The sequence below is a fragment of the Hyposmocoma kahamanoa genome, unplaced genomic scaffold (genome assembly GCF_003589595.1).
Source record: "Hyposmocoma kahamanoa isolate Upper Pololo Valley unplaced genomic scaffold, ASM358959v1 90983, whole genome shotgun sequence".
NCBI lineage: Eukaryota > Metazoa > Arthropoda > Insecta > Lepidoptera > Cosmopterigidae > Hyposmocoma > Hyposmocoma kahamanoa.
Window position 1 is genome coordinate 1 of NW_020654681.1, and position 12,767 is coordinate 12,767.

General features: G+C 37.0%; 1 protein-coding gene across 1 annotated transcript; it reads right to left on the reverse strand.

The window, feature by feature from the left end:
* Positions 1-344: 344 nt before the first annotated feature.
* LOC113236277 (microtubule-associated serine/threonine-protein kinase 3-like) lies at positions 345-11,442 on the reverse strand (the record flags this gene model as incomplete). The annotated part of the gene is made up of 9 exons (XM_026472283.1): positions 345-450; positions 2,084-2,224; positions 3,264-3,388; positions 3,862-4,026; positions 5,944-6,048; positions 7,009-7,090; positions 7,470-7,595; positions 8,107-8,232; positions 11,342-11,442. Coding segments are annotated over 9 exons (1,077 nt in total), but the record flags the coding sequence as incomplete, so codon positions are not given.
* Positions 11,443-12,767: the final 1,325 nt, after the last annotated feature.

Here is a 12,767-nt window from a genome sequence, read left to right on the forward strand (position 1 = left end):
GCACAACACGTGACTTTAGCATTTCTCAGTTTTATTCGACAAAGCTCGTTACTCACATAGAGTATTATAAAATCCTAGATATCGGTTAGATGATGTATTAGATGATCACTCTATTTGAGTAACGAGCTTTGCCGAATAAAATGGAGAACTTTAAAATGCCTCCCTGTAAACTTGGCAATTTCGACATACGATACTTTACGTAGGAGGGGTCGAATTATAACAAACTAGCGGAATAATTTAATAAAAAACAATTGAAACATCTTGACATTCAATAAAAACTTAATTACAAAATAAACATTTTTGATTTGGGGTACTATTCTTGAAAGACAGAGATGTATACTCACCACAAAGGGATTGTCAGCGAAACTGAGTATGTCCCTTTCCGCGAAAGCCTGTTCCACTTGATTCCTCAATATAAGATTGTTCTTGCTGATCTTTTTCATCGCATACCTGAAAATATGTTTTTAATATTATCCAATACAAAGATAATGGCGCAATTAAAATATTCACAAGCCAACCAATACAACCTCAAATGGTTTTCGTTGATTCCGCATAAAAGTGAAAGTGTTGAATCAATTTGGAAAAAATATATTATAGTAAAAATTGAGGATATTCACACTGGTTACTATACGGTGTGAAAACACGATTTCTAAAAATTTTCACATAGATACAAACACAAAGTTACCTCGAAATTGTTTAAGAAAACCTCTGTATTCCGTAGATACTTTATACATATCAATTTTTTTAGTAGTATACGACATACTTGTAATTTCGTTTGTAAAAAAATAAATTTTGAAATAAAGCCAGCGTCCCTGCCGCGCACCGACTCAGTACGGGAAAAATTTGAATTCAAGCTGAGGTGGATAAGATAGGATAAGATTATAATAATATAAAAAATAAAATATCCACTAGGATAGGATAAGAGTCGATATCTTAAACCTAAGTTAAGTCAAATCGCTATTTGTTAGCTAGAACTATGTACTACTTGTAACATATTTTTTTTTATTTATTTTTTTTATTAAAAATGGACGTACTCTTGACCACTACCTAGCCCTAGAGCAAAGATGAGGTCTACGTTGGTACGAGCTCGCCCAGAAGATGCCTATTCAATCGCACCTTGAAAATATTCGGGTTGTATGTACTCGGAAAAACAGACGCAGGCAGGGAATTCCAGTCACGGGCTGTGCGCATTATAAAAGATGACGAAAAGCGCTTAGTACGTCTTAAAGGAATATCAACCAGGTGAGGGTGATATCCCGCCGTTCGTCTAGATGTCCGATGGTAAAAGGGGGCGGATGGAATGAGCTGGTGGAGCTCATGGGCACACTCTCCGAAGTATAATCTGTAAAAAACCGACAGACCCGCGACCTTTCGCCGATGGGCTAAACTATGAAGTTTATATTCGAGCTCATCGTCGCCAATAAGCCTCCTGGCTCTGCGATCAATCGAGTCAAGAGCCTCTAGTTGGTATTTCGCTGAGCCATCCCACAGGTGACTGCAATACTCCATGCAAGACCGGACCTGCGCTTTATATAAGGTTAAAAGCTGTCCAGGCGAGAAGTATCGTTTCACCTTGTTAAGGATACCCAGCTTCTTGCATATAAATATAAATATACTATACATATAAAAGTTAGTTTACCCCATCGAGTATATAACCAGAAATAGAGACGTAATAAGGGCCATCCATCCTTGGCAACTCATTAGGCAAATGGGCCTTATATCACTTTTAAATATCAACTCTCGTTTACGCTGAAATCACAATTCAGAAAGCTGAAATAGCACAGCGCCAGCAACTGATCTGTGTGTATGTCGCCGTATATTTCAAAAATATTTTGTATTTATTGTAATAAATACAATATTGATTGTTACAATATTTATTGATAATGAAGTCAAACAATTGACGACACCCGTCAATTGTTTCCAATTTGGGCTGACCAACCTGAACGCAGTTGTCACCGTAATGATTTGGCAGAATAGTTTTAAAACAAATTAAATGCCATTTCGTCTCTAGTTCTGGTTATATACTCGATGGTTTACCCCAATAAAAAAACCGGACACCAAGTTGATCTAATACGGTACATACCTTTGCCGGGTCTGTTTGTGCTTCACCAAGTATACAGCGCCGTAAGCGCCGTTGGAAATGAGCTTTATGACTTGGTAATCGTTTTCTGTGGGTGGAGCTCCGTTCGTGCCGTGACCTGGTGGGGACTGGCGGCCGCGAGATCTAGTAACATTTGCGGAATTAAAACTAATATTATAAATGCGAAAGTAACTAACTGTCTCTTACATTTTCAGTGAACCAATTTTGATGAATTTTGGTATAGAGACAGATGCGATGCAAAATGTTTTATATTGTTCTTAAATTGCGTGCATGTACAAAGAAAATATCACCAAATCATAATTTTTATTCAAAACACCGTATTTAATAAGATACGCCCAAAAAATTAATTCCAGTTGAAAGATTATTTACATCCTATTGGAAATGTTTCGGGGGTATACAACCTTTGGCTGCCTTTTTTACTTATTCGTATTTTTTTACTGTTAAAGCGTATTTAAAGCTTTAACTTTCCTGGTGGCAATAATCATAATGTAAACTTTATCTTATTTTTTTAGTCGCAATAAGCACATTTAGATTTTTTTCTTTTTTCTAAATTAAATGGGCTTGCCCTTGACCACTACCTCGTTCTGGACTAAAGATAGGAACTACGATGCACCTTAACACTCTCAGCGCCACAGAACGAACAGAAGAAACGATTTTTCTGAAGCAGCAGGCCATGTGAGCGGTGCGCGCGATACGTACTTTTTTTTCACTGCACGTCATGCCTGATCTCGAGTAACTTTTGTAGTAGGCCATGTGAGCTGCCGGCGGGACACTATCGAACTTTAGCAGCCGGCTGCGCGTTACGCCGTGATTTCACCAAAAACAGACGGATGTCACCACTAGGGACGAGATCGATACGTGATAATGATGTGGATCAGTTATAAGAAAAAAGCCAAACAATTGACCGTGTTCGTCGAACGCACAACGTACATTGTCGGCCTGCTGATTCGACTTCGACTAGAGACATGGAAAATAAATTTTAAATACCTAATTGCGGTACACCGGCGGCCCAGGTGGCCTGCTATGTAAAATTCGAAAATACATGGTGGCCTGCTGTACTTGGGTTTTTGTGGCCGGCCGGCGGCCTGTGTAGCGATGAGAGTGTAATACTTTTTGGTAACAAAAACATGCTGTGAAAGTTTTTTTTCTAGGACCAACTTACTTAGAAGGCGACGAGTTTTGTGGCGGTGGCGGAGGCGGCGGCGGGGGCACTTGCAACTCAGCCAGTGGATCTTTAGACAGTCCTAGTTTGTGGATAATATACTGCGGGATGTCCGATGTTATACCCTATGAATATTTAGTACAATGTTTATTTACACACCGAACAAGAGCAGCTGTTGCAGCTAGGGAATGCAAATCCGGACCATATTTGAAATCCGGATTTCGAAAACGGATTTGTCAAGCCTGATCGAAGGAATTGTTTTCTAAGTGTTCAATCTTTATATTAATAATTAAACAAACTAGTGGATTAATTAAACAAAAATAATTGAATATCATGGTGATCAAACATCGGTGACATTCAATAAACTTTGAAAAAATATATGGCTCGCATGTAGTTTGTACGTTACGCGATCGACCATAACGTTCATTATGCGATGTACAATATTGTTACAAAAATTTGCTTTCATTCCATTCTGCCGCAATATAAATTGAGCCTAAGAATTCAATAGTGCAACTTGAACTACTTGTCTTATACTTTATTGGATTTAGTGGTCGAAGTAATGGGAGTGATCATTGACAGTTTAAAGAACAATTCAAACCTGGAAATGCTTAGCATGTCCTTCAGCAGCCTCGAGCATCCGGTAGAACCGCTCTGGGTCGAACTCTAGACATTCTAGTAATCGCGCTGGTCGCGCCATTGCCAGAGTCAGTCTATTCACTAGCGGTGCCACTTGGTTTCCGGCTTCTGCTGATTTTTCTCGTGTCTGGTAAAATAGTGACGTATCAAAAAATGTCCGCCTTTTGTACATTTTGCTGTAGGTAATTAGGAGTATTTTAGTTGTAACCGATACTTCGTATGTAACTCTAGCGGTTACTTGCTATACGTGATGAAGCAGCGGAATGACGGAAAGACGCCCGGGGGGCGCGTATGCGACGTACAGGAAAGGAATGGTACGTCGTACGCTCCTTTCGTCCACCGAGAACACATAAACTTAAAGAGCATTATTTATCTACTATTCCATCCATATCTTAGGTATTATATTATAAAATATGTATTTATCTAAGTATTTATATAATTTATAACAATTTAATATTTTTATATTTTTCTTTTTCCTTGTTTTGTTGTGCACATATACTCGTATAGTTCTTTTAGTTATAGTGTCCTGTATTTAGGTCTGCAGGAAGAAATTTCTATTAGAAATAAGCAGAACCTTTTGTTTTTAATTTCGCTTGTATTCTTTGTGACTTGTTGTATTTTTCCTGTAGAATAAACTATTAAATAAATAGTAAAAACCAGAACCAATTTAGAAAAATTTTCATTTCCCAAATTGGTCTTACCGGGAATCGAACCCGAGACCTCCACATTTAGCGTTAGTTTAGCGTTTAATAAGATACTCCCGGACACATATTAGAGCCACCTTGCATTTTCAATATTAAATGCTTAGTTTAAACAACGCCTGATTGCTCAAAAATGATATTATGCAACTTTGAAAGTGGTATACTAACCGTCATTCACTTAAATCCTTATTGAAAATTTGAATTTAAAATTTCGGAGAAAACTTTTCTTCGATGCCAACTATATTTTTATATAAAATTTTATTAGCATAAAAATGCAAGGTGGCGCTAAAGTTCTCGGATTCGGTTCCCGGGGCAAAAATGCTTGTATCTTCTTATCGTATCGATGACATACATTATAATATTAACTGCCTCCGTGGCCGAACGGTTACTACGCCGGACTGCCACGCAGAGGTCCCAGGTTCGATTCCCGGGTCGGGAGAAATATTTGTATGGCCTACATTTATTTCTCTCGTGAGTTCGGGTGTAATTTGTGGTTTTCTATGTGTGTCCATGGCACCCGCGACACAGGGTTTTCCCTAGTGCGGGGTTATGTTGAGTGTGTGCGTTATTATTATTATTATTATAATATTGTGGCCCAGAAGTCAGCCACGCCGGCCGCCATTAAATCCTTAAGCGTGCAATGTACGCAGGGCACGATATGGGGTAGGCCATCGTTAGAGTCGCACCGCACAAACAGTCCATGTTGGAACCATCACCATTGTCCTTGCTCCGATCAACCAGAGTCCGAAGTCTATTTAAAGACGTCCAGATCGGCCATGGCAATTCGTGTCCAGGAGGAAGACTCTCCTCGTCTGAGCCGGCTTAATGCTCAGAGGATCGACACATTTGACGAAACTTTTCCGGATTCTCAGTCTCTATTGCACCGTGAAGTGATCGTACATAGGGTGCCGAGTGTCTAATATATAATAAGAATATCTTGGTACTTGGTGTAACGGGCTGGTGTCCGCAACTCGACGTCAAGGCGCCTATTTTGCGTGATATAATAAGAATATTTGTATGATCTACATTTATTTCTCCCATGAGTTCGGGTGTAATTTGTGGTTGTCTAAGGGTCGTATTCTAGAACTCTACTCAACGCTCAAGTCAGGATTTGAGTATGGTTTAAAGCACTTGATATCATACTCAAGTCCCTGCCATTAGAGTCGTATTTCCAGTGCTTGTGTTTCCAGTGCAATCCTGACTTGAGCATTGAATAAAGTTCTAGAATACGACCCTAAGTGTGTGCATGGCACCCGTGATACAGGGTTTCCCTAGTGCGGGGCTATGAGTGTGTGTGGTATTTATGTATTATTATTAGGAAATTTTAGTCTGTTTTTATTTACCTCGGCCAATAACCGATCTAAACTGTCGGCCATGTCATAAAAATACGAGCTTGTCACTTGTTTCGATTCAGATTTGTGCAGGCAATCGCGAGCCATCTCTAAAACCTGGAACAAATTAACAATATTAAATATTGACATAACGAATGCACTTAATTGCCCATTAACTAACTATTATTATTCTTAAGAGTAGATACTATCTCGGTTCGAATTTATTTTTTTCCCGTACATATAAGGTTCATTTTGGTACGAGTGACAGTAGTATCGCGAATGCTGTCGCGATTTAGTATTAGTTTTGTAATATCAAGCATTAATAAATTTGGCCTGTTATGATACCTAAGAGTAGGGAACTAACACGGCAGTCCAGGCATCTCAAATTTTGAAGGTGAGATATCAGGCGTCTGCTGGGAGTGCACTGGTTGGTCGGCACTACTAACTTAGATACAGCATTTGTTGACTAGACAGCCTGAAGATAGAGTGTGACGAACCAGTAACAGAATTAGAATGAGACTAGCCACTTGTACTAAAAGTATAAGGTGGCATGAAGCGGTAGCAGAGGAAGGGCTGCAGGGGTATGTGTGGAGGCCCATCATAGGCATCAGAGGATCCCACTAGTTCAGATCAATGAGGTCAAGGACCTATTAGGACAATTATAGTAGTCCTATGAAGTAGAATGGAGTTAGAAGAAGTGTACGCGAAGAAAGATATTCTATTTAAAGGAAAGAATGTCGCATTATGATAGAACCTTCGGCGTGGCGACAATGTGTATCGTATAGTATATGCGTTTTATTTAATACAGTTGATATAAAAAAAACTTATTAGTTTATGTAAAGTACCTATTGAATAATGCGGTTTTCTTGTAAAATTTCGAAGTAAGTTTGTGTTTCTTTTTCTATCTTGAAAATTGTTTTCACACCGTATTAATAATTAATATACATCCTCAATTTTAGTATATATTTCTTCCAAAGTGATTGATTCAACAGTGTTCTGCGGAATCAACTAAAGCCATTCGAGGTTTGTATAGACTCTTAACACGAACGGGAAAGTAATTAAATACTTCGTACTTACTTGACGCTGTACAAATCTCTCGATCGGTGGTCGATCTGGTTTCTTATCTAGCTCAGTCAGTTCTTCTATCAGAGATCTTAATCTGTAAAAAAAAATGTAAATATATAGGCAGTTTTAAAAAAACCGAAAATGAAGTTACAACTTTTCTTAACAAGTTTCCACTTGCTATGTTCTGCTTCTACATAAAACAACAGAATTAATGGCGTAGCTTTGTATAATTGTTGCCATTCATAAAAAGAATATTTTTAACCCTGTCATTGGCAGAATCGTCATGGAAATCGATGGAGCCATTATAAAGGAATTGGAATGATAAGCAAAATTGACAATATAACATAGCATTCCGTAGTAACTTGCCATCTACAAAATATATAACACAAGGTTCTATACTAACTTATCACCGACAGAATGTCTTTGGCTAAGCTGACAACAAATGGCAACATAATATAAGGTTCGCTACTAACTTGTCATCCATAGCTTTCTGCGCAGCAGGAAACCGAGCAGCGAATAGCGAAGACATGGCCGATACAGCGTCGTCTTTGGACCCCTCCGTGCTGGAACCCGCGCCGCCGGGGGAGCGGGACGGAGAACTATCAAGGGGAAGGCAGTTTGTTTTAGGAATACCGTTAGTGATGGTTTGCCATGGAATTATATTCAAAAACAATTAAAATCATTTCCAAATTCGTGTTCTGAAATTAGGTATTAAAGGTCCAGAGTAAATCAATTATTTCGATAACGAGTTCTTAGGTTTTCGCCATGCTTACACATAGGAAATTAATCCATTTTTTCCGGATCAAATCGTGTAAAACTGTTTTTTTTTGTTTTTTTTTTCAAACAAACCAACGTTTCAGGGCCCTTTCCAGGTCCCATATAAGCCGTGACTATGTAGCCTGTAAAGGGCTCGAAACGTTAATTTGAAAAAACAAATACACGCGATTATAATCTGAAAAAAAAAAGTTTAATTTCCTATTTCTGATAAGTCACTGATGCCTAGAGCACGTAAAGACATTTAGCCACGAGTCTTGTTTTCTCGGAAAAATTTACAATATACATTGTTTTTAAATACAAATATGTCCGGTCGAGCTGGAGACCTAGTCATACCTGAGACTTCTGCTGCGTACGCGCCTCGCGGGGCTCTGCGGCGAGGGCGCGCGCACCTGCGCGTGCCCACTGCCCCCGCTGTCCGATAACGACGCCCAGTTGTTCATACCGCTCCCTTGCGAGCTGCTGCAATGAAGATAGTACACAATTGTAACTTTGCCAAATGGTACCAAATTAAGTTTGTCAAACGAGAGTTGGGTAAGCTTGTGTACCACGTTAAAGTTGACTTCTTCTAGAAGATTGGTATCGGAGGTTGACATCACTAGACTGCCGTGTTATGACAACATGCTTAATTTTTAGAAGCAGTAAGCAATAGAGCTCCCTGTGAAAGAGTTCGTCCAGGGAAGTATTGCCACCTTGCCTATTTCTGCCGCCAAGCAGTAATGTGAGTATAACTGTGTTCCGGTTTTGAAGGGTAAGGGGACTTGTCAACTTACGTATTGGGGTGAAGGGCAAGCAGTGGCAGTGCCGGTCAGATGCTGTTATGGACAGGCGTGACGCTTACCACCCTTCCGGTCACTTGGTATTGTAATACCTTTTTAAGTTCTTATATTGTAAAATAAGAACTTAAAAATATTGTTTTATTTAATGGACGCAGAACGAATTTCAAAATAAACTTCATAACATTTATAAGATAATATGATGTTATCTAGCGACGGATAGATCTTAATTCTAGGTAAGATCAGGCACGACAGATCTTAATGCACGTGTAGGTAAGAGGGTAGCGAACTCATTTGTTGTTATAAAGATATAATTTACCTTGAGATAAAGCCTGTTGTGTGTCATAACATAACACAGCAGTAGGGCCATTTACGCTTTGAAGACAACCATTTTAGCATAATTATATCCTTCTGTAGTGTGTTCTTTACTTGCGTTTTTTTTAGAATTAAAAAAAACGTAAACAGGGAAGCAGTGATCATAAACTTTTTCTTTAAACAATTACCAGTAAAAGAAAAGATTGTGAGAATTGATGACAAGTGACATTTATAAATGACACGATGATAATTAACTGCATCCGCCCGAGGTTCGATTCTCGGGCTGAGAGAAATATTTATGTGGACTAGTTATTTCTCTCGTGAGTTTGGGTGTAGTTCGTGAATGTTTATGTTTGTGTCCATGGCGATACAGAGTTTTTCTAATGCAGGAAACACAAAAAAAATATATTATTATTTTATAAAAAGTTGTGATGTAATGTTTGCTTATCTGTTTCTTTACGTTTTTTATAGACTGTGTTTTATAAATAGATGGAATTTGTAAAAGTAGAATGCCTTTATTTAATATTTAGTTTTATACTAAGAGTGAAAAAAAGTAGTAAATACACATTACAATATACAGTACTTAGTTAATGTTTGAGAATTTCATTACGATAAAAAAACTCAAATTTTACTTCTGACTAATGCTAATATTATATGAGAGGATGCACACTCAGAGAGAATCCAGATTCAGACATATTCGATCGTAATGTTAATACGCTAAAACGTAAACTTACGGACAATTTACTTAATTTTATTGAATACTTCATTTTTTTCTGATGGTTAACTACACGCCTGTCCATAACAGTTGCTGTGCCACTCAGAGCTTTAAATCGCAAAGATCCACTGCCACTGCGCCCGTCACCTTGAGACATAAGTTGACAAGACCCATGTGCATGTAACTTTACCAGCACCCTTAACATTCAAAACCCGAACACAGTAATGCTGACATTACTGCTTGTCGGCAGAAATAGGTAAGGTGAGGAGTTCTACTGCTACTAAATGAGTAAGAGAGAAATAAATATGAATAGACAATAGAGTTTTAAGCAACCAAGAGAAATAATTCCTGAATTAGTTTTTATTGTTTGATAGCAAAGATTATTTTATTTCAGTATTTTTAATTCGAATTTGTAACCATATAAATGAAATAAAAATAAAAAAATAAAATAGAATGTAAAAAGACACTCAAATTGTGGCTTAAGAGTAAAACTTACAATGAAACAGAGGACCTGCTGGAAGTGCTTTCATAATTATTTTTATATAGGTAACCATTAATTTATAACTAAGCTGTAATATAAAGAAATTTGCCCAAAAAGATGCCTAAATTACTGGTATACATTTACTTAGTTTAGGTATCGCAATTACACATTAGGTTCTAATATTAAAATGTATATATAGCTTCACTATGAAGAATGTATGATTTAGATTCCCTTCCTAGTGCTTATTTGAATACTATAATAGATTTATTTACATTTGTTTTACTTGTATTGTATTATGTTATATTGAAATAAATTTATCTTTAATCTTTGAGACTGTCTTTGACTGGCAATTCGTTAATTAGTTTGCTTTCAAATTCGATGTAGAAATTCCAAGTATCGCACTCAAGTGTTTATCAGCGAGGCGAGAAGTATGTTTACTTTTTCTATAGTTCATAAACGAAAAAATTCGTTCAGATGTTATATGCTGCTAGAAATTGTAAATATTTGTTTAGCAAGCTCTTTCAATTCATTAAGGCGAGGTATTTCAATCGAGTGTCGTCAATTGTTTCACTTCAAATCGACCAGTTTAACTTGAACTTTGCTAAAATGGACAAAAATTTAAAAATTACATATTTAATATTTAATTATCGACGGAATGTGATTCCGTTTGTTTTGTAATTAGATGTTTTGCTGTTTTTCCCACACCACCGAATGGAACAGCCCCCATTGTTAGAGATATTATCTTTATTACAAAAAAATACAGAATATTTTTGGAATACACGGAGACGTACACAACAGGTCAGTTATTGGCGCTGTACTATTTCAGCTTTCTAATTTGTGATTTCAGCGCAAACGAGAGTTGATATTTAAAAGTGATATAAGGCCTATTTGCCTGATGAGTTGCCAAGTATGGATGGCCCTTATTCCGTCTCTATTTCTCGTGGTATACTCGATGGAATTTAATAACTAGGACAATTGAAAACCAAAATGGAGGTGGAGGTTCTCTGTAATAAATAAACAGAAATATCTCCATATAAAAATTTTGTTACATATATAATAATATTTATTTTAGACTGTTTTCTCACTGACCGAGACTCTTTAGACCTTCATTTTAGGCTGTAGTCGGAACTAGGCTACTAGTACTATTATGTCACCTAATTGTAGCAAATTAAAAAAAAAAACTTAAAAAAAATTGTTAATGAAATAAAGAATTTACTTACTTTACTTACCACTTTGGTTTTTCTGCCCTTTCTTGCCCAATGTATCGATATGTAAGATACTTACTTGAGCGAGTTCTGATGCTGGTGACAGTGCGGGCAAGGCGGACGAGCAGACTCGTACGCCGTCTGCACTGCTAGAAGTCTTTCTTGCGACGAGCATTGCGACTGGAAAAAAAAACGATTTTTTCACTTCTCACGCTCTAAAAGTACGTCAATGCAGCCTTGTGTAGCGGGAGTAAAGTGCATCTTTTACTCACTAGGGAGTAAAAAGTACCCAATTTTTTAAATTTACTTCGAGTGAACAAACTCAAACAGCCAGTAGTACGCTCGATTTTAGTTCCGTGCCTTTTCGGTGGCGCCATATTATTTTAGAGCGTTTGTTTTGTGTCTGGTTGGAAAAAAATAAATAAACGAAAACTTCAGAATGTTGGTTCGTAATTTTGCTGTCGAGCGGATAACGATTGAATGATAAAAAATATACTATTCGATCAATGTACTTTTTTTATGATACCGAGTGTCGTTTCAAACGTGAACTGTTTTATTTAAATTAAACCAAATGCAAATCATCTCTTAAATTTTACACCCTGTATTTGTAAAATGAAACTACATATAATTGCTTGGCGATAGAAATAAGTAATTGCCAATATTTCCCTGGACGAAATCTTTCACAAGGACCTCTAATGCTACTAAACTGAGGTTTGGTAATCGTAGATAAACTCAAGTATAATTTTGATATTCTTCAGGAAATGCAAAGGACTGGAGCTCAAAATTAATTCTCCGAATGTTATTTATTAGACTTGTTAGTCCATTAAAGTAAAGTCTAATTGTGATATGAAAGACACGTAAGACTCGTGTCTTTCCCTACACGAATCGTTAGTAATGCAGTTTTCTACGAAACGATACACCTGTCGACACAAATTATATGCGTAACATTGAAACGACCTGTTCCTAAATATAGGCACGGTATGTTCTTAATTTGTTTGAAATAGATGATTTATTTGTTTAATCTGTTTAAGATTCTACATACTTATAAATAAGATTTATTTTGTTATATTAATATTTAACACCTTCACGTCGTTAACACACCTGAATTTCTAAACAAGTAAGTTTAATATCATTATAGAAAATATGCAAGTTTAGTATCAAATTTTTATATTTAAAAGACAATCGACATCAAAAGTTTGTGGAAGTTTTATTAAAATCAGTTTACGGAATGTAGATTTTGGAACTTTAAATCGCAAAGATTTGAAGGGCACTGCCACTGCCGTTATCCGGAGATATAAGTTGATAAGTCCCACGTGCCTGTAATTTCACCAGCACCCTTACCCTTTAAAACCGGAACGTAGTAATATTTGCATTACTGCTCAGCGGCAGAAATAGGTAAGGTGGCAGTACTTAACTGGACGAACTCTTTCACAAGGAGGTCTACTGCTACTAAAAAAATCAATAAAAAATAAGTGAAAATCAATAATAATAATAATAATAACGTA